Source organism: Leopardus geoffroyi, chromosome B4, assembly GCF_018350155.1.
Source record: "Leopardus geoffroyi isolate Oge1 chromosome B4, O.geoffroyi_Oge1_pat1.0, whole genome shotgun sequence".
NCBI lineage: Eukaryota > Metazoa > Chordata > Mammalia > Carnivora > Felidae > Leopardus > Leopardus geoffroyi.
The window spans coordinates 134,176,145-134,200,141 of record NC_059341.1 but is presented as its reverse complement, the minus strand read 5'-3'; the positions used below and the strand labels follow the sequence as shown (position 1 = coordinate 134,200,141).

The 23,997-nt window shown below is 42.9% G+C and overlaps 1 protein-coding gene across 10 annotated transcripts in view; it reads right to left on the bottom strand.

The window, feature by feature from the left end:
• Positions 1–592: 592 nt before the first annotated feature.
• Positions 593–23,997, bottom strand: part of TNRC6B (trinucleotide repeat containing adaptor 6B) — a 260,344-nt gene continuing 236,939 nt past the window's right edge. For all 10 annotated transcript variants that reach the window (XM_045465916.1, XM_045465910.1, XM_045465911.1 and 7 more), the window contains 7 exons: positions 22,676–22,852; positions 20,974–21,120; positions 20,629–20,724; positions 17,916–18,140; positions 17,386–17,456; positions 14,395–14,534; positions 593–13,401 (listed from right to left, as the gene is read on the bottom strand). In XM_045465916.1, coding sequence (XP_045321872.1) covers positions 13,014–13,401; positions 14,395–14,534; positions 17,386–17,456; positions 17,916–18,140; positions 20,629–20,724; positions 20,974–21,120; positions 22,676–22,852 — 1,244 coding nt within the window. In that variant the 3' untranslated portion in view covers positions 593–13,013. The remainder of the gene's footprint in view (positions 13,402–14,394; positions 14,535–17,385; positions 17,457–17,915; positions 18,141–20,628; positions 20,725–20,973; positions 21,121–22,675; positions 22,853–23,997) is intronic.

Sequence of the window (23,997 nt, the reverse complement as noted above, 5' to 3'; positions counted from 1 at the left end):
ATTAAGTCAGACAACAGTACCTGGGAATTAGAAAGCATTCGTTTCCTCCCATTCCTCCCCTTTGCTATTCTAAGAGGTGCTTCAAGGCCACAGAGCTAACAGGTCTGTGTTTTAGCAGCTAAAATAACCATAAATAAGAAACTGCTGAGATGGGGCAAAGCGTCTGAGCCATGTGACAGCACTCAGGGCAGGGTGGCGAGGCCCTGAGCGGCGAGCGGGCTGGGTCTCGGCCCTGGGTGCAGCGTGGCCCTCCGCAGGCACTTCTGTCTGCTCTCCTGGCTCCCACGCCAATGGCAAGTACAGGACTCAAGAAGACAACGAAGCTAGAAGGAGATAGTCAGTTTCATTTTGAGAATGTGGAGCCCGTACCGCGGGCAGGCAGCGAGGAGCACAGACCTCCCTCCCGACTGGCCAACCTGACGTCCCCAACAGCAAAAACATACAGGACAAGGGAGGCAAAATGGAGGATGCCGGATGCTGCCTTTCGGAGACCTGTATGTGGAGCAGGGAGAGGGACAAGAAGAAACAAAACATAAACATTTGACAAACTAGCAAATTAAACAGGCAGAATGAAACAGGAAACCACAATAGATGCTTAGCAGCCAAACACATTTATTAGTCTTTTTTCTCTTTTTTTTTTTTCCAGGAACCCAAAAATATTTTGTAGTTATAATGTAAGCAACTGAGTTGCACATAATACAATCATATCTTTCCAAAATAAAATAAAATAAAAAACTAAACAAAACAAAAATAAGCTGTTTAAAAGCCCAAAAAAACCCTTCAGAAAAACTCTTATATATGCATTACATCATCTCTCAGTTTTAATGAAATGACGGCGACTTAATTCCTTAGTACTCAACCTGTCACAATCCAACGAAACACCACCCTTGAGTTTTTTTTGTTTGTTTTTGATTTTTTTTTTTAAATCCAGCATGAGAAATACAGTACCTGCTATGGCAAAAAATACACATAAAATGCAACTTTTCAGCTTATTTGTACATTAGTAGAGTTTAACATTTTATTGTTTTTTTTTAAGTGAACCAGTGATTTTAAGTACCACTATACTAAAAAAGTAAAATAAAATAGAGAAAAGGGGGGCCCAGCCTGCCATGCAAGTGCACCTCTAAAGTGCCTAGTTTCTGTGTCCATGTAAAACCAGTAATATGAGGAGCAATTTCAACAAATGGGAGTTTGATTAAACCTCTATGTTTAAGAAAAAACAAAAAGACAATGCCATATCCTCCCTTTTCTCCCCTCAAACTTCCTTAAATCCCATCGTCCACTTTCTCTGTTGCCCACCAGAAGAGAGAAAAGAAAGCCACCAAAATAACATTGTAAAAGCTATTTCAAGTATAAGAAAAACAAAACACTTCTAGGTAACTTGCAGAGAGCATCACTATGTGCAGCTATATGTAGTCATGTTGGTAGGTTTTGTTTCTGCTGAGTGTTTCAGATGAGAGGATTTTTGCTGTACCTTCCTGTTACCTGTTTTGTGTGCAAAGTTGGAAAGCTGCCTTTTAAAACTCCAGCCTCTTTCTGATGCCCTTCTCTGCACCTTCTGTTGAAACGGGGCAAGGAGAGAAGTGAAGGGAGGAGGAAAGAGGAGGGCGGGGGGTGCCAGTCATTAAAATGGCACTCCTCCCATCTTCCTTCCCAGGCCTCCCACCTCCGAATCCCCGCACTTCTCTGGTTCACCGTCAGCGACCTAATTAACTCTCCCGGCAGAGATTCCCATTCTTATTTCCTGATTTGGTAGGATATATTTTACTATGTAAACATAGCCCCTAGGATTATGGAACCCAAAGCAGCATTTATATCTCCATCTAAATGGAGAAAGATAAAATAGTCCAGAAACCTCTCCTCAGGTTGCTTTTGTTGTCTGTTTTTGGTTACTCATGACAGGGGTGGGGTGGGGTGGGCACAGAATTAAGTTGTAGGCAAATAGTAGAGAGAGTTAGGAGTGGGCACAATTGAGCTGTTGTGTCTGCTTCCCCCGCCCCCCCTCCCCCGCCCCGGTCCCAGAAGGGTTTTTTTTTTCTTTTTTTTTTTTTTATAACCTGTTAAAAATGTTCCTGCACCTTAAGTCATACAGAGGTTAAGGCCAAGGGTGCAGAATCTTGTGCACGTGTCTCTGTGAGCACATTCACGGTGCATGCACCATTTTTGATGTCTTCTGTGAGATCACTGGACACACTTTGGTCACTGGTGTGTGCAAAGGGTGGTGGTGGGGAAATGTCCCGGGAAAGAAGTGCAGAGATCAGCAAAGCCCTTTGGGAGCATTGTGGATGGATATAAGGGCGGTAAGGACTTAAGGGGGACCAGAGGAAGGAGACTGATGGAAAAGGGGCCAGCCTCTGAACAGCAGAAATAAAATCCAAAGGTGGACAGCAGCCCAAATCAGAAGGTGGGTGGTGAATATGTGTGCATGTATTATCAAGCTTCTTCCCCTCAGAGGAAGTCGTCACTATACAAGATCGGTGAGCTCAAACTAAAAAGGGCTTCTAGACAGATACCGGGTTTATCCTTAAGATGGGGGGGGGGGGGGGAAGGAGATGTTTGTGAAGAAGTTATTCAAAATGATCCATTCTGACCCTGCCTCATGGGTGGCCAAATCTAGGAGAGCAGTAGCTGACAGGTTCCTACAAGCAGCATTTGTTAAACGTCCTTTCCCTCTACCTAATGTCAGCTTCAGGCCTCACGGAGACGAACAAGAAGAACATCTGAGGGTGCTCACACCTTTCAGGAAGGCTGTTTGCACGTCTCAGGTGGATTTCCTTTAAGTAAGAAATCAATCCATTTCCAGAGCATCGCAAAGTGACAAGGCTATGAATTCTGTAGCGCCAAACTGAAATGCCAGGGACTAATTCCCTTTGTGAGCTACAGAATGCTACTCTGTTGCTCAAAAAAGTCAGCCTGTGTGTGAAGCAAGAGAGGTCGAGAGCTCAAGGTCTCAGGTAAAAAACATTCTGGAGTGCCTGGAGGGGATGGATCTTCTGGAAGAGAGAAATTCAGACACTCCCCACCCTGGGAGTAGATCTGGAAGAGATGGCATCTATTTGCAACAGGGTTCAGACACTGGTCGGCTGTCACTGTGTATGAGAGGCAATGGGGAGACCACCACCCTACAAACGCAAGTCCGCTCCCCTGACCTGTTCTTTCTCTTAAGCCTGAAAGAAGATCTGAAACTTCAGATGGCTTAACAAAAAAAAAAAAAAAAAAAAAGGAAAATATCATATTTTAGGGCTACTTTCACAGCAAAGGAAAACATTGTAAAAGTTATCCTATTTACACATTCATATTTTAAAAAGGATAACCCACTGGTGTCAGAAACGGAGAGGGGAGTTAAGGGTCTACATTGCAGGGGAAATGTACCTCGAGGTATTGTTTTGTGTTAGACAGTTGAAACGTCAGGATTTTATTTTTTGTTTTGTTTTTTTTTGTTTTTTGTTTTTTTTTTTGTTTTTGTTTTTTTGTCTAAAGGCAATCTAACAGATTGGAACCCTGATAAGATCGTGCCCGTGCAACCGTGCACGGGCACGAGGAGACTGTGATCAAGTCTGTTCCTCGTTACAGTACTGTGAACGTCAACAACAAAAACTTCTGCCTGGAAACACTGAACGTGGGCAGAACAATCTCTGGCTTATGATACTGCGTGTTGCAAAGAATGCCTAGACCAGAGCAGTGCAGGTGCCAGGACTCACCACAGGAATTCTGTCGGGCCGGGAGGCTCCAGGCTTTCCTGTGTGCAGCACCTCACCGCTCACCAGCTCTCTAGCAGAACAAATGGCAAGGAAGCAGAGAGAGGACGTTCGGCTGAGGGGCAGTGGGTGGGGAAGAGTCCTTTTTTTGCCTGCCAAGCCAACGGGCCCTCTTCCCCACAGAGCAAGACAGTTTCCTTATAAATAAGTTCACTTAAAAATGCTTAAGGAAAAACAAAGACAAATTAAAAGGAGCGAGGAGGAGCCGGAGGAGGAGTTTTGGAAATCGACAGGAAGATGAACTTTAAGGTCAGCACGAACGAGGCATGGTTTCCTGAGCTTGAAAGGGTTCTGAATTCAGGAAAGGATGAGTACTTTTTCCCCAGAGAACACGAGGGCCTTTGGGGCCCCCGCTGTGGCCCTGGGCTAACACTGCACGGTTAGGGTGGAGAACCCGGCTGCCAGGAACCGCAGGCCCCCAGGACTGCAGGAGGACTCCGAGTCTCTTTCTACCTCACTGTGCCGACTTGACCGCTGCTGGCTCTCACTCCCCTTCCCCGCCAGGACGTGGGGATACCATGGACACAGAAACCGTAGAACAAGGATGCAAAGCCACTTCCTTCCCCTTTCTGCCCTCACCCTCCCCCCCCTTGCAGAATGCATAGTTACAATTCACGTTACAAAATAAAGAAGCAACGATGACCACATATGGGACCTTTTTTTTTTTGAAAAAAGAAAAAAAAAATCCAACAACCTCTTCTTAAATTCAGTATCAAAATTCACATTTGCATAATAATACATTTCAAGGCCATTAGAGAGGAATGAGAGAGAAGCCCAGAAAGCCACATCTCTCCTCCCTTTGTCTCCTGAATGAAGCTGAAGGAATCTTGCGGGAGGGACTGTTTTCCTCTTTGGGGAGTTCTGAGGAATTATGGAAAATGGCCCTTAGCATTCACTTGTGGTTTCTTTAGAAGATCGGGCATGGGGAGAAGAGGTGGAATCGTTTAAAATAAACATAAAAACAAATGAAGAGACACTGCAGATTTCTACGTTTAACTAGAATAGTTCTGAAGAAATAAAATATGATTTCAGATTTTTCTTTTTTTTTTTCTCAAACACTTCCATCTTATTCTCTCAAAAGCCTTTTCCTCGTGTGTAATACCCTGTTCTCATAAACAGCAACATTATGGGACTTCCATTTGGGAAAATAATTGCCTTCTCAGGACAGACTCAAGAGGGTGGAAACGCGCTGCCCGCCCCGCACATGGCGGAAGCCAGAAAACGCCTTCTTGACATGCACGAATGTGTCACAGACATCACCATATTTCAGTTCTCCAGTGCTTACAGAAAAACAAAAAACAAAACGGCCACGGCCACACGCGCGCGCACACAGACACGAGGGAAACTAGGTACTGCAGGTAGAGAAATTCAACCTGCGCTCTCCGACCGACCTGGGTCTCTGTCGTCGTGCACCATCACCTCGTTCTCCCGCCCGAGCCCCAGGATCTTTTCCACACAACTCTACACTGTGCAATATGGGTGCTAATGAAAACTCCACGGCTGCCCCTGAGGACTGCCAGGAGAATCGCTGACTTCCGTAAAGACTAAGCTGACCGCCTTTCTGTTTTATCCCCACGGAGAGCTTCTTCCTAAAACAGACGGTCCCTGTACTCCCAAAGGCACATTCAGAAATACTACACTTAAGTAATTCCTTGGACAAAATTAAAGGGGGGGGGGATGGTGGGGGTGGTGTTTTAAACACATTTATTCTAACATCCCGAAATTTCCGGCAAGAAGGGTCACGCTGGATGCATCACTTGGTGAGAAACTATACTACCTTTAAAAGGTATGTAACTTCTTTAAAGGGTTCCAAAGGTTTTTGCTTTGTTTAGTATACAGACAACCCCCGCCCCCCTTTCCATTTTTGGCGAACACATTTAGGATACACGACCTTCCTGTCCATAAAGCTCTGCGGGACGGCTAGCTCACCTCCAGTGACCTTGCACAACCCAGCCCTCTGAGAACCGTGCACACCTTTCAGGAGCCGAGGGAGAAGGAATGCCAGATTGAGGGTGAGGTCCAGGAAAGCAGGGGTGAAGGGGAAGAAAAGCACTTCGTTTCACATCTCTGCAACGACTATACTGTAAAGTACCTTTACAGTTTTGCTGCTCCCCACTAGCAGTAAAGAGGAATTAAGCTCTTTGAAAACAACAGTCTCAACATATTAATCTTGGCTCGAGAGGGGTCAATGGCGATTGGGAATGGACTTCCAAAGTGGTGACTGACAGTGTGAAAAATAAACCGAGGCACAAAGTGCTTTACGGAAACACGATTTCTTTCTTTCTTTCTTTCTTTTTTTTTTTTAAATTTACAACACAACACTTCTTGCCTTTATCTGACCTTTCCTTTCCCCAGGGACAAAACTAGTGTTTGTCACAACGAAGACCCCATGACTGAATCTTGCAGAGACCCTTCAGTCAGGGTGGTACCATGTTTCCTGGTGTGCATAGTTTCTCTTTAAAAACAAATTCAGCTGTATAGCCAAATGAAAAGAACTATTTAAATTCTGTGAGGCAAACACTGGCAGCTTCGGTCTTCTTTTTTCTTTTTTAGTGGTGGTGGTGGTGGTAGGATACAAGAGATTGACATTTTAAAAACCACTCAAATGTTAGAATACTTGGTAATTCCTTCAGCTCTAGTCTGAGTGACCACACACATAAGGATAGCAGGAATGCCCAGCCGGTGGGGAGTAGCTCTGTTTCCTGACCGGTGTTCCCTTCACCATCCTGTAAATGTTCATGGCCTCTTTGGCGGTGCAGGCAGCGGGGAGGCATTCTGGGCAGGTTAGGGAGGGTCAACGTTCTATTTTTATTCCATTACTACTGTGTTCATAGACTCCTGAAGTTGAGAACTATTTTAAATCTAAGAATGTGATGCCAGTACCTCCTTTATCAGATTCAAGGTCAAGAAAACAACACCGTCATTAACAAGTGGGGACCATCTCTGAAAATACACACACCTTTGGCACTGGCCATAAACCTACAGAGGTTATGACAGGGTATGCACTAACTCTGGAAACACAGAGAACATTCTATGGGTTTTTTTTTTTAAAACAGATTGTTGATGTTCTTGACAACATGATGTATATTTGCCTGCTTCTAGACTGTGTGGACACCCTGTAGTTGTAGATAAGAAAGCTAAGAGGGTGCGGTGTGCAGCAGAGGGTGAGGGCGCCCTATTTTCTGAAAGGGTGCTGAGGTCTACAGATTGACAACTCCCTGTAGACACAGAGGCTGGAATATTTTCATCTGCACCATTACATGCAGCCTTAGCTGTACACTCACAGAAAGGAAAACAATTCAAGAATACATTTCTTTTTGCAGCAACACTAAGCAGCATAGTTAATGCACAGACATGAATGAAGTGTGACAAAACTTGCCAAAAACACTGAAGAAAAAGTTTGATTTTGTTTTTTAACCAGCTAAACATGTGTCTCTACGCTTAGTAAAAGACCCTATAGACAGTTAAAAGAAAAAAACCCAAATCCCAAACAATAACCTACAAAGTGTTATATATTGAATCTGAACTCTGAGGATGGGGGAGAAGGGGACCTTTCTTACATAAAGACTCAATTGTTCCCTAATCTTAGAGACGGCTGTCATAGCCAAGTCTGCTGAAAACATCTTATTTACACTGCAGAGGAAAACAGGCTTGGCTTAAGCGTTTTTCTCAACACAGAGACATCTTCATTTTGTTTAAGAGTCAAGATGGCAAAATATAAAAAAGTAAAATTAAAAAGTACACAGCATCTGAGGTCGATATGGAATCTGGCTGTTAACCCTACAAAAACTGCCCCCCTGACAAGTGGCAAAAATTCGAGTGAATCTTTGCAACAAGTCAGTAGCCCGTGAAATGTTAGTTTCTGCTAGATATATTAATAAAAGTTCTTCCAAATTCTTAGGCAGGGATTTCTTTTCCTCTCTTTTTTCTTCTTCTTATTTATTTTTTTGCATATCTTAGATCCCACGTTCAACCCACAGGAACTTGGAAGAACCGACTGCTCATTTATGCTACATTCATATCAGAAGAGGTGGCAAAGTTCTTAGAACAGGAGCCATCTGATTAGAAAATTAAGCTGCTATAAATAAAACTGATCGAATGGCAATCAATGGATAATTATTTATTGGGGGATACTGATGAAAGAATTTGCTTTGGAACCTTGACATGCCATCACTGCTAAGTTAACTTCTGTGCATGTTGTAAATGCAAAAAATCAAGGGCTAGGTACGGAGGAACCAGAGATGCCACATGGGCCATCCATTTCTTCACAGTGTCTCGGAGATCTGAACTTTGTGGGTTTTGTTTTTTTTTTTTTGTATTTTTTTTTTTTTTTTTTTAAACACCTAAAATTAGGTCATGGCACTGGATTTAAATTGCCAGTAGAGGTCTCCAGTCTGATGGAAGACATCTCTTCCCCACGAGTGCTTATTTTTTTATTTTTTTTATTTTTTTGGCGACTCATGTGGTAGACAGAAACCAAGTTTGTGATGTTTGAAAGATGGACACCTCCAGCCACTAGTAATCAAGTGTTTAAAAAATAAAGGAAACTAGTAAAAATTGGAAAGCTCAAATTTACATGATCGAAATGTTTACAAAATAAATCTACATAATGAGAGGTGACCAGCAAACCTCTGTACACATGCCAGAATGTGGTGGAAGAGAAGCCACTCCCACCGAATTTTCTAAGTGTATGGAAGCCACTTAACCTCTCAGCAGACATGGCTCTTGCCAAAGAATATCATGGAAAGAAAAGAGTTTTTCTCTTCCATTATATTCTCACTATATTCTTTTCTTAGGTCACTGCCAACCAATAAAGCAAAGCTTCCATCAAGTTGACCAAAAAAAAAAAAAAAAGAAAAAAAAAAAAAAGGTGGGGGGGCAGAGTTGGGGGAAAGAGAGGAGACAAGGGAGGACAGGAGCAGAAAAACAGGAACCCCTTTCTACTGGCCCAACACAGACAGACTTTCCAAATCACTGTATGTGGTTGTCACAATGACACACGTGGAGACGTCAGTACCCAGTAACGAGGGCGATAACACAAGGAAGGATCTTGGCATTCCACATTACTGAGACATGAAAGCATATTTAACTTCCTTGATTTCTGTTTATTTTCAATTTAGCCCACTGCCTGTGGGGCCTGTCCAGAACCACTCCGATTTCCTTAATGGGCAAGTGTCTTAATGTCTGCGGAGTGACTGGACCACATGCACATACACACGCGTTCCCCCTGCTTAGGATGTCTGGGTGTATGTACGAAGGCACTAAAGCGGCTTTAGAGAAATTGCAGGCAGCAACCCCACCCACTCCCTTTACCTGTCAAGCTGGAGTTTCTTTCCCACTGGGAAGCTTAGATGTTTAAAAGCAGCTGTGGTCATGCTTGGGAATTCTGACCCCCGGCCCCAGGAGGGAATACAAAAGGAGAATTCAACGTCATGAAAAATCGAAAGGAAATACTCCACATCTCCAGCTGAGGGATGGGGATAATTAAGCAGCAGATCTTCAAAACAGCAATTAAAATGAGCACAACAGTAGCTGGGAGCTAAAAAAGTAAAATCACTTGTTCCTTATTAGATTCTTCTTTTCTCCTCCTCCCATAACAAACGGAGGTAAGACAGACATTCTTTGTTAATAGAACAGTCCATAGATATTTTCCTCTAGTAATGCCTATATTTAAAATTTGTTCCAAAAATTATTAACCTATATTTCCTAGCTCTTTACATAGATTCTCAGCAATCCAACCGTACTATTTTACAGATTAGAGTTTATTTTTTTTTTCCCCCTAAGTTGTTGTTTCTTTCTTTCTTTCTTTTGTCCTGGGGTTTGAGGGGCAGGGAGAAGGGTTCCCTTAAAAAAAAAACAAAACAAAAACAATCATTAGGGGAGATGTCAGTTCAATCCTAAATGGAAAGGAACAGAGTGATGACGTTCCCATTTATAAAAACCAAACGCTCCCACTAAATGACACACAATTTCAAGCGAATCCATGATAAAGCTCTTAGAAAGCTAATCCTTCTCCCGTGTTTTTAAAGATAACGAATTGACCTGTTGCTGCTAAATTGATCATTTTTAAAAAATATTTCTTTCTATGTGTTTTAAAATGTGTGATCCCCAGTATGACAATAATGTTTGGAGACTTTATGTTTTTTTTTTTAAGTAAAAATTGTTTCAACTTTTTGAAGTTTCAGGAACTTGTAAAAGTTTATGAACAGGAAAGAAACAGCCGTCTATCTAGGATAAGATACGGTTAAATAAACCATCTTCAAAAAACTGGCTTCCTACCCTAGAATTCCTGAGAATGCTTGCAAATTTTAAAGCAGGAAAATAAATGTTAAAAACAAAAACAAAAACACTGTTAAATGCTCCCAGAGTTAGTCTTCATCTAAAATATATATTTATATGTATATATATACGCACTTTTTGGTCTTTTTTTTTTTTTAAGTTTTTAATTTTTTCCCTTTAAGCTTAAGATGGAAGAACATTTGAGCTTCTCATGTTTATTTTTACATATTTCAAATCCCTCATTATGTCTTGTAAACAAGAGGGGCTCTAGCACCCGGCTTTCACCGTAGTATCGTAAGGAACTCAACTAACCCATAGTGCAGGCCAAGGAACCAGCAGGCAGGAGGGGGGGGGGGCAGGACACGACAGGGAATCACGGCAGTGGACAGGGCTGTCACGGGCTCGTGGGAGCCTCGGGACACGCTCCTGGCCCAGGGCCACTAAGATTTCGCCTTCTGTAGATGGCTGAACACAGCTGCTCTCCACCTGGACGTCACCACACACCACAGGGTTTTGCTCCTCACACAGAGAGCAGGCAGAGGGGACCAGAAGGAGACATTTTTGTACATGGGCAGAGATGGAAGGGGCATGGTGGTGGTGATGAAAACCGGAGAGCAGGAAGAGGGCACAGTTAGTTTTCTACAAGGCATCCAATGGGACTGAACCAACGCTGGAGACTCAAGTTTGACCACCTCCCCACAAAGGGTGCATAAAGACTTCCAAGAGCGAATGCTTACTTGAATTACACATGTCAATCTCTTTTGAGGCTAGGTTTATAATCAACAGGGTAAGCCAGAGGACTACAGAATTCCCACTCGTTGTCTCATAAAACCACTTGATGCAAATAATTCGTTTTTGCCTTTTCCTATACACACCCACCCACCCACCTACACACAGACACAAGCTAAAAGTCAAATACATTAGGCATTGTTGTATCCTTCACTGAAGATGCTAAAGAAAGAAAAACTCCCTTGTCCTCACTAGCAGCAAGTTATGGAGGACAGTAGAGGTCTGCTCCCACCAAGGGTTGGAATGGGCAGGTATTTGCTGGTACAGAATGTCGGCACTTTATGTTAAACAGTATAATGCAGACTGGGATGTCCACACAAGTGCTAGCACATTACCGGCATACGTTCCCCTCCCTCCCCACCACCCCCCGCCCCGCCAGCCATCTGCTTTGTATAAAGGGGTACCCCTTCAGGTCTGCTAGAACTCTTCACAAAAAGCAGTTTGATACATGTTGATTCCAACATAAGTACATACATGTTGGTGATAACTGTGGATTAAAAGTTGCCCCCTATTCGGCCCAGAGTACTACTACATTGATGCTTAAAAAAAAAAAAAAAAAAAGTCTTTAAATACCAAAATAAAAAAGCAACATTACAAGGAAAAAAAAAAAGAGGTCAAAACCAAAAAAAGGTGCAATACTTAAAAGTCTTTGCTAAGTTATACCTGCCTAAGCAAAACCACATACACAGGAAATACACAACACAGAGAAACAAAAGGAAACGCTTGAAGTACACACTGGTTTAAGAACATTCGTTAAGTAAACGTTTCTGTCAGTGATGGCCTGGTGCTGTAGCGCGCCGCGGCCTGGCACAGGTAACGCTCGGCGAGAGAGGAGCAGAGAGGGAGAAGCTGCAGCTGCTCACGAGTTACTTGTTTCGTTTTCACACAATGAAAAAGAGAACCAATTCAGCATTACCTGACTTTCTGATGAATTCCTCATACCTGATTACAACAAGAAAGGGGGAACGTGGTTTTTCTGCTTTTGAGACACCACAGAAGTAAAAACTCTCTCATCGTCTGTTCCCGTTCAAACTAATGAAAAGAAAAGGCCTGCGTGAAACTTAACAGATATCCCGATGTGCCTGGTGGCCACTTACTTTAAAAAACAGAAATAAATAAAACACACGGTTGCTCCAAGAGGTACCTCCTGCTCTCCTACTTTTTTGGGACTTGGCAGTGCTCCGCTCTACTGCTAGGTCGAAAGAAAAGCAAGAGAAAACTCGCTCAGGCTAATTTGCAAATGTAAAGGAGCTCCCTGCTTTAATCATTAAAAAGCACTCTGTTCATCTTAATGCAGCCCAACGGAGTTGCTTTAAGTAAGCAGTGGCTCCCGGTGCTTGTGTGTTCTCATAGTTAAAAAAAATAAAAATTAAAAAAAAAAAATAAAAAGCAGATGGCCGGCCAGCCAGCCTGCAGACTGTTAGCAACGCAGCGTTCGGAGAGATCGGGTGGGGCAGGGGGAGGAGGACACGGGCACACGCACACACAGAGACAGAGAGAAGGATGCACGCAAATGCACATGAACACACGTGCACACACATACCAGAACGAGCATGCCTGGGCAGTTACATGTGCCAGAACACACTGGTATTTATCAACCAGCCAATCACAAATTTTTTCCTTTTTTTTTTTTTTTTTTAGGTTTTTTGTGTTTTTGTTTTTAAAGTGAGGCTCCGTCAAGTCTTCCCCCCCCCACCCCAACAATTCTTTTGAATTCCCCTCCCTCCCAAACGTGGTAGACCTAAGGACGGAAACACACCCAGTGCAAACAAAGTTAAAAAGCTATTTTTTTTCAGTATATATGTTTCTTAGCAACAACTTCCATATAACATGAAAAAAGTGAAAAACTAGAAACTAATTTTTTTAATTTTTTTGTGTTTAAATTTAAATGGTATGTGTACTTGCTTCACATTGTCTTTCTAGGTTGGCGTTCATGATTCAAGTATTTCAAGAGTGATATGTTCTCTTTTTGGATTCATATTCCAAACGAAAAAACTGAAGTTATAAGGGAGGCAACTATGTGCTCAGACAGTCTGTCAATGACCCACCTTTTTTTTTTCTCTCTCCGTTTTCTTTTTTCCTTTTAAAAATGTATTTATTGCAAGTTGAAAAAAAAAACGAAAAGGTCAAGTTAGTGCTGCTGCTGTTCCAAAAAAGGTCACGAGGTCAGAGTTGAAAGTTTTAAGTTCAGATTGAATCCGACCCTCCTCCCAGAAGGTCACCAGGTAGTAAGGGAGCAGGGCTGCCCATCCTATGGGGATCTTCCACAGTTGGGACTCCCCACAAGCTAGAAGAATAGTTTGGGGGCCCCCACAACGAAGCGCCAGCAAGATCGGCCCCGCTGCTGCCGCCAGCACTGCTGCTCCACTGCCCGAGCCCTGTGGACCCACCGAAAAGATTCAAAGCAGGTCCGACGGGATCTGACTGGGTCTGGCCGGTCTCCAGCGACTGCCAACCTGCGGCGGGTGCACTTGGGGTTGCTGCAGGTGTAGGGGGCTGAGCTTGTGCCAGAAAGCGGCTGACTTCATCATCGGTGGCAAACTCAGCCAGGATGGTAGTGTTTCCCAACACACACCTAGAAGAAAGGGGAGGGAAAGAGCTATTGATTTGAGGGAAATCCTAAAGCACCCGCACGGACTGAGGGTTTCAAGTCCCAGAGTCCTTGATGTTCAAAGTATGCTCCTTTGACCAGCAGCTTCCACATCCCCTGGAAGCTTTCTAAAATGCAGAATCACAGGCCCCACCCCAGGCCTACGGGATCAAAACCTGCATTTTAACCAGACCAGGTGATTGAGAAATACTGTACTAAAGCAGTAAGGGATCAGTAAATCTCAAGACCTCCAAAGACTACTAGGGGGTACCACGTATCGCTATCCTTTTGGAATTTGTATGTTGAGAAAAATGTCATCTTTCTTTTCCCCATGGGAGGTAAAAGGTCACACTGCAAACATCAAGGTGACTCAACCTCACACATCTGGAAGTGCCATTGCTCTGCCTCTGGGCCGGGCTCACCGCCTGAGAGTCACCACTGCTCGCTCGTTCTGTTTGCAGCTTTCTGCCGGGGCCTGTAGCCACAGAGAGTCAGCTCTTCCCTGGCTACCAGTTTGACAGCAGCTGGGAGGGGGGACAGTCAAAGTGTGATCCAGTCCCACCTACGTAAGACAAAAACCTCTGCTACCCGCCAAGCCACAGCGTTTCAGCTTCACCAACAAAGAAGACAAAGTAAGCAACCAGATTCTATTACAAAAAGTGACGGCACCTACAATGTTTCACGTTTTCCTGAACACTGGGGCTTTGTTTTACGGTATTAAAATTTACTCACTGCTTCATGACTTCATAAATTCTTTACTTTTGGAATTCTGATTACGGGCCTACACAGATATACAGGGCAATCCACGCCTGGGGAGGTAGAAAAGATCCGTCCCCTCCGTACCAAGCAATTGCTTATGCCAGGATGCTGTTTTTGTGCATGTTCTCGTGGATCTTTGCTTTATTAAGCAGGTGCCAGAATACTCACGTGTGCATCTTCGTGCGTGTTTGTCTCAGTGAGCGTAGGATGGGTACTCACATGTGCAGTGCAGTCTGGGCCTTGGCTGCCTCCTGTTTGGTGCTGTATCGGATCAGGGCAGTGCCCTGGGTTAGGTTCAGATGGAATGTCAGCAGTGGGCCATGCTGCATGCAGATGGTTCTCAACGTTGACCCATCAATCTAAGGAGTAATGATATTCATGAGTTAAAAACTGGAGGTAGGGTGTGAACAGAAGTCGAATGGCCTTTCTTGTATATGAGGAGGAGAAGGGCTTCTGGTTTGTAAATAATGATATTGGCACTAAGTAAGTCTTGGACAAAGGAAGGAAGGACTCAAAGCAGGAAAGAGTGCACTCAATAGAGGTCTTAAAGGCAAATTTTAAGTTAATTCAAAGCACGGGCCGAGATCTAATGTGCCCATACTACAAAAAAAAAGTTTGCAAAAACACAGCTCAAGACAAATCCTATGATTCGACCTGTAGTCTGTTTTTAAGAGGTAAACACATGAATGCGTGTTGACTTGTGAGAGCCTTTAGAAAGCAGAAACAGGATGGCGCCCGAACAGGAACTTAAGACAAGTTCTCGACCTCATTAGTAACGTCGTATTTGAACTATTCTCCACTCCCCTGGTTAATAATCTCACAGAGAGCTAAAGGAGGACACAAGAAAAGCACTGCTAACCTCCTTGACGGTTTAGTGGTTTTTAAATTTTTTTAAAAATTTATTTATTTTGAGAGAGAGAGAGAGACAGAGAGAGACAGAGAGTGGGAGAGGGGCAGAGAGGGAGAGAGGGAGAGAGGGAGAATCCCAAGCAGGCCCCATGCTGTTAGCACGGAGTCCAACGTGGGACTCGAACCCACACACCATGAGATCATGACCTGAGCTGGAGTCGGACACTTAACCGACTGAGTCACCCAGGCGTCCCCACACCCTGATGAGAATGCTGCTGGCTGACCTAGCTCACAGACGACACCGGTGTCCTTGGACTCCCACGCTGCCCATCTCAGGACGAGCCTTTGTGCCTGCTTCTCTGTGAACCCTGCCACCCTCAGCCTCATGTTGGCCAGACTCTCAAGATGTTCACCGTTTACAGACAGTTTCTCTCACTCCGGACTCGGATGAACAGATGCACTTATTCACTCTGATGAATGTATTTGTATTGAGATCTTAACCAGGTTTAGACAGGCTGCTCAGTCCAACATTCAGTTCATTTCTTTGGAAGGGAAACAGATTACTATCAGAACAGCCTCAGAAACTGTGCTACCGGCGGTGGCAGTGGAAACATTGTGTGGTTTCACCATGGAAACCCTGCAGGATGGAAACCAGCAGCATCACCACAGTTCTTTACAGAAAATGGAAATCAACTCTCTGAGCGTGTCCGTGTGGGCCACAAGTGACCTTTCAGGACAGATGCCCTCTAAACAGATTTTAGGTGATGAAAAGTACACTTATCCAGGTTCCAAAGATTTGCCCTTATAACCGTCTTCTAAGCTACCATCGGGATTAGTCTATTAGATACTTGAGTTTTATTTTTTTCAACGTTTATTTATTTTTGGGACAGAGAGAGACACAGCATGAACGGGGGAGGGGCAGAGAGAGAGGGAGACACAGAATCGGAAACAGGCTCCAGGCTCTGAGCCATCAGCCCAGAGCCCGACGCGGGGCTCGAACTCCCGGACCGCGAGATCGTGACCTGGCTGAAGTCGGACGCCCAACCGACTGCGCCACCCAGGCGCCCCGATACTTGAGTTTTAAAATTCATCAGTTCTTTCTTATATGAGCACAGTTAACCCCTAGATTCACATTATGTATATACACACATGAACTTACTATTTTTCATAGCATAAAACAGAAGCGAACAGCAGGCTAGCTTGTCCAAGTTCCTTTCAACACAGCGTAGACTTTATGGCCTCTCTCGTCCTCACCATACACCCACCACACTGTGTGACAACTTTAGAATGTTGTCATGTTCTAATGAGGCATATACAGATTTGAGTATGGTCGTATAAAATCTTCATACTTCAGTTGACTTGTAGCTAATAACCCACCTGGGGCTTTAAGTTGAGTTAAGAGCCAACCCAGACTCTTCTTCATGTTAACTGTATTTCTGAAACTGCCTTTCTCAACATGTGCCCTAAATACAAACCCTGGACTCACTCCCCACAAACAGGTTCCACAAACAGGTTCACTGGGCAGGTAAATTTAGGAGAAGCTGCATTTCTCCACAGAGGATCATACATGTTAGCATATTAAAGAGTCTAATAAGTCTCACAGTGAAGAAACCCGCTTAATTTTGTTTAATCAAGTACATGTTCCAAACATATTAGGCCAGAGACCTATTACTATCCCATGGGAACACTCTAGAAAATGCTAGCTAGCTTACTAAAGTGCGCATGAATCCAGTTATGAATTAAATGCTAGACAATTCGTTCTATGTGTCAAAGGGAGGGAGGCATAATTGACTCCTTTTAACAAGGTGCTGTAAAGGTTGTGCTGTCAAGTCCAAATGAAGGTCACAGGCTCAGTTTCAATGGGTTCACTTAATCTCATTTGCGTGTTCAACATAATACTGCCGCAAGTATGTCAGTTATCAAGCAAACAAGGTGACAGAGTGGCTTTGGGGCAAATGAAACCCATCACTGTAAAAACAACCCAGAGGGCATGTTCTGAAGAGAGCAAATTAGTAATGCCATCTACAAAGAAGAGAGTAACAGATGGAAAATTGAAAGCACCCATGTGGCATTTAAGCTATGAAATTGACAGATTTCTTCTACTGCAGAGATGGATGGTTAATTATTTATGAAGCATAAAAATGTTTGATATTGAGCCCCAAGCCTTGTTGGGCCAACAATCCCCACTCAGGAGTAGGCTTCGAGCCTCGGGTGGGGAGGCCCACCCCTGCATGCTGGACCTCTGAGTAGCAAGCAGGAAATTAATGAGCTTTGTTATTATCTGGCAACATTTCACACCTGAGTTTCCCTTTCTTAACACAATCAAATCCCGTCTCGAAAATCACAAGGAAGCATGGTTACCTGTGGAGTGAGATTGTGAAGAACCAGCCAGTAACTGGGACGAACTGAACCACCATCACTCCAAGTAGAGGCTGTAAGTAACCAGAAGAAAAAATTAGGAAGAGCAGTAAAAAAATTCAGAAATCCATGAGTGAGAAAACGTTTCCACATAGGCCCCGTGTGTCTTCTCCCCTTTTATAAACGGTCTTCTATTTTACACGTCCCTCTAACCGCATTCATCCTGTCACTTAATGGTCAGTTTCTCTTCCCCTAGACCTTGTAACCCTGTGCACTCTCACACCTCATTTGTAAGGCCACATTTCCCTCCTAATGTTCTCACGCTGCTGTGTGTCGTTTTTACTTCATCTGTCCCTTGCGAGTTCTTGGCTACCTCTGCCCTAGACCGAACTGCAACCTTCCACTCCAGAGATCTCTTTCCTCTACCAGACAACCGTGATTTCCTCTCTTGTGAAGACTTCATGTCTTTTTTGGTGTTAACATAAGCCCCTTGTGTTTGAACAATGATGCTCCTTTAGGCGAGTCCTTGTCACCTGAGGCAAGCCGTGAGTCCTGTGTCCCCCAACCCCTGACCGATCGGGGTGCTGTGCTGCTCCAGGGAGATGATGGTTTGGGGTTGGTCAGACCAGGAGGTGGGCGGGGCAGCGGTGTAGTGTTCCTTGAGGAAATATGGTTTTTCCACATCTTGTTGGAGAGATGAGTGGGGTTGTGTCCTATGGGATCTGGGGACCATGTTGATTTGTAATCAGGGAACTTTGCTATAAAGAAGACAAAATTAAGGAAGAGTAAGGTTAAATAGATCACTTTTGTGAATCTACATAAATTTTGTGTATACATATAAATAGTATTCTAAAAATAGTAAGAACACATCTTGAGACTAGCAATACAAAATAATACTAAATATAAAATTTTCAATGACTATTACTCTGAATCAACAACACATGAACTGAAGATTTAATGATAACTAATTCTCTACTACTTTCTTAGCCAAACAAGCCTGAAAGGGAAGATTCATTCAAGGGAAGTTTTCTTAAAACCATTAGTCTTACGTAAAGATATAGTGGAATGTGAACCTTAGCAAAACTATTCTATAAATACTCACTGGCTGAATGGGAAATACATTAGAAACTTCTAATTTTCTTGATTGTGATTAAGCTATCAATATTCAAACAGATTTTATTAAAAATTTTTTTATTTTTAAGTAATGTCTACACCAAACATGATGCTTCAACTTACAACCCTGAGATCAAGAGTCACATGTTCTACTGTCTGAGCCAGCCAGGTGTCCCAATATTCAAACAGATTTTGAAAAAAAAAAAAAAAAAAAATCAACAAATATTTGCTAAGGGCTTATTATATTTTAAATCAGTGCTGTGGGTAATATAAAGTTATTCTTAAGAACTTCAAATTCACATGAGAAGACAGAACAGGTGAATAACAGAATTGGTAGCTGGAGGTATCATCACATATGTTCAATACACAGAGGAGAAAACACTGTTATGTCATCATCAAAGGCATGGCAAAGACAGGTCTGGAAGGATTTTACGAACGGATGGGCCTGGAGTGCTTGGGTGGCTTAGTTGGTTAAGTGTCCAGCTTTTGATTTCGGCTCAGGTCATGATCTCATGGTTTGTGGGACTGAGCCCTGTAACAGACTTTCTGCTGACAGCACGGATCCTGCTTGGGATTCTCTCTCTCCCTCCTTCTCTTACTCTCTGCCCCTTCCCTGCTTGTGCTCTTAATCTCACTCTAAAAAATAAACATTTAAAAACAAACAAAAAAATGGACGGGCTCAGAGAGACAGGAGAATATAGACGAATATCCCCTTTAAACTCTATCTGTACCAAATGTATTTTTCTTCAGTTTTGGGTGAACACCATTTCACAGGGCCAGAGAGGTACAGAAGGCCAGAAAGGTAGGGTGAAGGCCGATGAGGATGCTACCAGGAGTTCTTGCACTAGATTTGGTACGTAGTATTTAAACCTGGGTCTCAGCCTGGGTGACAGCAAGTAGGATGGAGAATGGATAGGAGATATGGCTGCAGAATACACTCCCTGGGAGACACCCTCACCACTTGGACTCAGGCAGCAAGTGAGAAAAATCAGGAGACTTTGTGATCCACTGATGCTGGAAGCATCATTAAAACAAACACAAAAACTTAGTTAAGGAGGAAAGACAATGTAGGGGAGGGGCAGAGATGTACATTCAGTTTAGACAAGTCTGGGGTGACTCTTGGGTCATCTCTCAGATGAACGTCCAACTGTAGACAAAAGATTTTTATCCGATTCAACCGGAGATATGGGCAGTTACTGGAATAAAAGAGTTGAGTGAAAAAATCAGTTTTTACATGTAAAGAAAAAAGCCCCCAAAAGAATAATGTAGGGTAGTGGTTAGAAACACGGATGTTTGAGTTGGCTCCTTTACATATGCACTCAGACCTGAGGCAAATTACATCAGCTCTTTGTTGTCGTCGTCGTCGTCGTTGTTATTGTTGTTTTGAGAGAGTGAGAGGGCATGTGCGAACAGGGTAAGGGGGGCGAAGAGAGAATCCCAAGCAGGCTCCACGCTGTCAGCACAGAGCCAGACACGGGGCTCGATCCCACAAACTGTGAGATCATGAACTGAGAGGAAACCAAGAGTCGGATGCTTTATTATATCCATTAAGATATAAAAGTCAGATGGTTTTACTATATCCATTAAGTTTTCATTCCCTATTGTCTTAGAAAAAAAAAATATATATAAGGAACTCAACAAATGTTGGTAGAATTAATTAAGGGCCTCTTTTTTATTTTGCCTTTGGCCATCTGCCTGTAGCCTTTGTCTATAAGTGGAAGGAATTTTTTTTTTTTTTTTTTTTTTTAAGGAAAGCAAACTAGAACTGGTTGCCTTAGGAACAACTTGGTAAACGTCCCTGGTTCTCCTCATGGCCCATGAATCCTTTGGCAAACTGGTTAAAGAAAAACGCTTGTGGCACAAAGATCTGACCCCTGTCCTCTCAATGCTCACAAGCTCCTTGCAATGATGTCACCATCTGCCTTGTCCTAAAGCTACATGTCTCATCCTGTCTCTGTGTGACCGGAAGCTCCTTGAGAACATGGCCAGTACAAGAGGTGTGCTTCCATTTATGCTGCCCTCGCTATTCAACTTTCATTGTATTCCGTAATAAATAAATGCCCATTTCTTTTGTAAAAGGGAACCTGATGGAAAAGTGCAAGCCAAAGGGAAACGAACAGGTCATACTTGTACCTGAAGTGCTATGAACGTTGGTAAAGGAGTTGTCAGAGGCACTGTAGGGCCAGGCACCAGGTGAAGGCAGCGAGGTGTTGAGGGAAGAATTAGACCCTTTTGGGGACACAGGAGGAACAAGATGGAAATCTTGAGACAGATGTCAGTATAACCAGTGCAACCTTAGGTATTTTATTTACCCTTCCATGGAAGATTAAAATATATCTTAAACAAACAAACTGAAAAGCTACATATTTTTATGTTTTTTGGTTAAATTACAGATTAGCAGGTGCCATTGAAGCCACAGATTGACAAATATGAAATGCCGGGTTTTGAATGAACACCGAGGATACCTAGCTCATTTACCTGTGGTGTTATCCCGCAGAAGTTGGTGGTCAGTATCTACAATGGGAGATGTGGCTGTACCCCCCAGCACACTTCCTGGGGTGACATAGGGGTCAGATTCAGGGTCAATGTTTTGGATACCTTTCCATGGCACTCCTGGTTGGAATTCTGAAACAAGGAGAACCAATATTAGAGGTAGGAGGATGTTCAAAAAAAATGTTAAAATCAAGTTAGTTTTTGATACAAGAAATAGATCTGTGAAAGAATACTGAATGTATTTTATTGCAAACATTTATCGTAAAATTAAAAATCACACTCTCAACCCCAACATGTACTGTGCTAGCAGCTTCTGTGTTACCAAGCTTGTCGACCTTCTCGGTGTCTCTGGGGCTGTGAGCCAGAGCTCATTAGTGCCTAGCCTGGTCACTTCTCTTCCTACTTCCAGGGCAGTTCGGCCCGAGAGCAGTGAAACCGGGAGTAAGTAACCTGGTGCTGATGAGAACTGTCCAGGTATCTAGGACACAAACCGGGAGAAAATCTGCGTTGGAAGTAAGTGACTTCTCCCATTTATCTCACCGGAAATTGGCTCAGATGAACAAAAGAAAATACACTATAAATGACCATGACTTCGTGGAACATCCAGGGAGAAAGAGCAGGAATAATTTGGCTTATAGTGAGAAAGCCCAGAATATGTATAAGTATTTATAATTATTTTTATTAATATTTTTAATGTTTATTTATTTTTGAGAGAGAGAGAGAGAGAGAGACTGACCAAGCATGAGCAGGGGAGGGGAAAGAAAGAGGGAGACACAGAATCCAAAGCAGGCTCCAGGTTCTGAGCTGTCAGCACAGAGCCCGACGTGGGGCTCGAACCCACAAACTGCAAGATCATGACCTGAGCCGAAGTCGGATGCTTAACCGACTGAGCCACCCAGGCACTCCTATAATTTTTTTTTATTGGTTAATTTAAATCATATTTAAAGTTGTTGGATGGGATTAACAAACTTTTGTTTTCCCAATCATGATGGAGAGCAATATATAGAATATACAAACAATATGCATTATATGAGCCTTCTTTGGTGGAATGGAACTGCACATATTCATACCACAAATATTCCAGTACAGAAAGAGGTTCAGATAGACATATACCAATTTTTAATTTTTGATTTACTAAATTAAAATTTTTTCTACAATGAAAACAGATTACTTAAATTAAGATAAAAACAAAGGGGAAAAAGTAACAAAATAGTCTCATTGTATCACTACTGCATATCTGGAACCTAACTGATGATAAATACTTGCTTAATGAATAAACGGGTCAATTAAATGGACATTTCAGAAGAACCCATGTTATGAGGCATCCTGTGCATGGATGAATCCCAAGTCTAGCTCCAGCATCACCTTCTTTGATCCCAGATTCCACTCCTCTGACTTCTTTCAGCTTATCTATATCTGTACAATATTTAGCACAGTTACTTGCGTTACAGGTGACCAGTGTCCACACCTTATCTCCCTGACTGAACTCTATGGAGCAGAGACCTCATCTAATGTGAATTTACTATCTTCCCACAACATAGCACATACCTTCCTTTTATCAGACAATAATTACTGAATGAAAAAATAAAGTAAGTGCCTGAGTAACTGGCAAAAGCAATCTGTTCAGAGCCTGAAATTAAGAACTGAAGATAAACGATACACAGAAAAAACATTTCCTGGACAATACCTGGAGGCCAACTGGCATTGCTGGATTTACTTCCGATTTTATTTGTTGGTGGAGATTTGGCAGGTAACCAGCTATCACCAGCAGGACCCGTATGGCCACCCAGTGTGTCACTCGGGATGATATCAAACTGGTTGTATGGTGACCCTCCTCGAGTCTTACCAGGGGCCACTATAGCGCCTGAGGAGAGAGAGGAAATTGATTCACACCCAGCAAAAACAGTATTCTGACTATGCACTTAAAAAAAAGTTCTGGAACAAGAGGTTGCCCTGGAGAGCCAGTATATAATCCATAAGTAGGATGGCTAGGAACAGTTCATTTCACCTTTCTGAGCTTCTCGGGTTCTCATTAAAGCACACTTATTCTTCAATTTTCCTTTCAGTTTTAAAATTCCATGGGCTTAAGAAATTAACGAAACTCTGACCACCTACAAATCATACCATTATCCCCAGTTTCTATACTGATGACTCAAGAATCAGAAATAGGAAAAACACTACACAAGCTGCAGTGCGTAAGAAGCGTTTTCACTACACTTGTCCTGACACCGTTCACCCAAGTTCTTTGGAGCTGGTCAGACCTAGGTTAGCTAGAAGAAGCCGTGTAAATGCAGGGAGTTCACTGGAGAGAAAAGCATATGCGCTTGCTTTGAATTCCAAAGCAATGAGATGGAACCCCCGCCCAGGGTCTCTGCCAGCACAAGGTCAGCAGGGGACTCTGCAGCTCGGACACCCACGGCCCCACACACTAAGAACAGCCGATCCTTTGTAACTGCTTTCTTGAGAGCATTTCAGCAGTTCTGTCTGTGCCCTTTTTATGCATCTTATATGCTATGAGGCAGGAAAAAAAACCTTAAAAGCTTCAAATTCCCTTAACCTAACAAAAAATGAGCTTCACTTTAAATAAAATTCTTGGCCACCCTATTTATTTCTCAAATGAATTTCACATGCTGCACCATGTCACTTGATCTACCCTTAGGATGCTGTTTATAAACAGATAAAATTATTTCCAGGATGATGTATTAACATATTTGTATAAATACTGACTAAAATAATCTGCTTGGTTTGGCCCGGCAGGAGTATTATCAAAACCACCTTCCAAGCTCAGCAAAGAAGTCATTTGCTTTTCTGGAGCCACTGACAGAAATCTGACTCAAGGGCACATTACAGTGAATAGTAGAAAATGAAGAGCTCGATTACCTTGGGGATTGCTAAGGAAATGGGGAAAACATTATCTATAAGCTCTGAAAAGGCAGGTGGATATTTTAGCTTCAAGATATCCTCTCATATGGCACTTGTATTTATTATCATGCACCTATCATGTCTTTG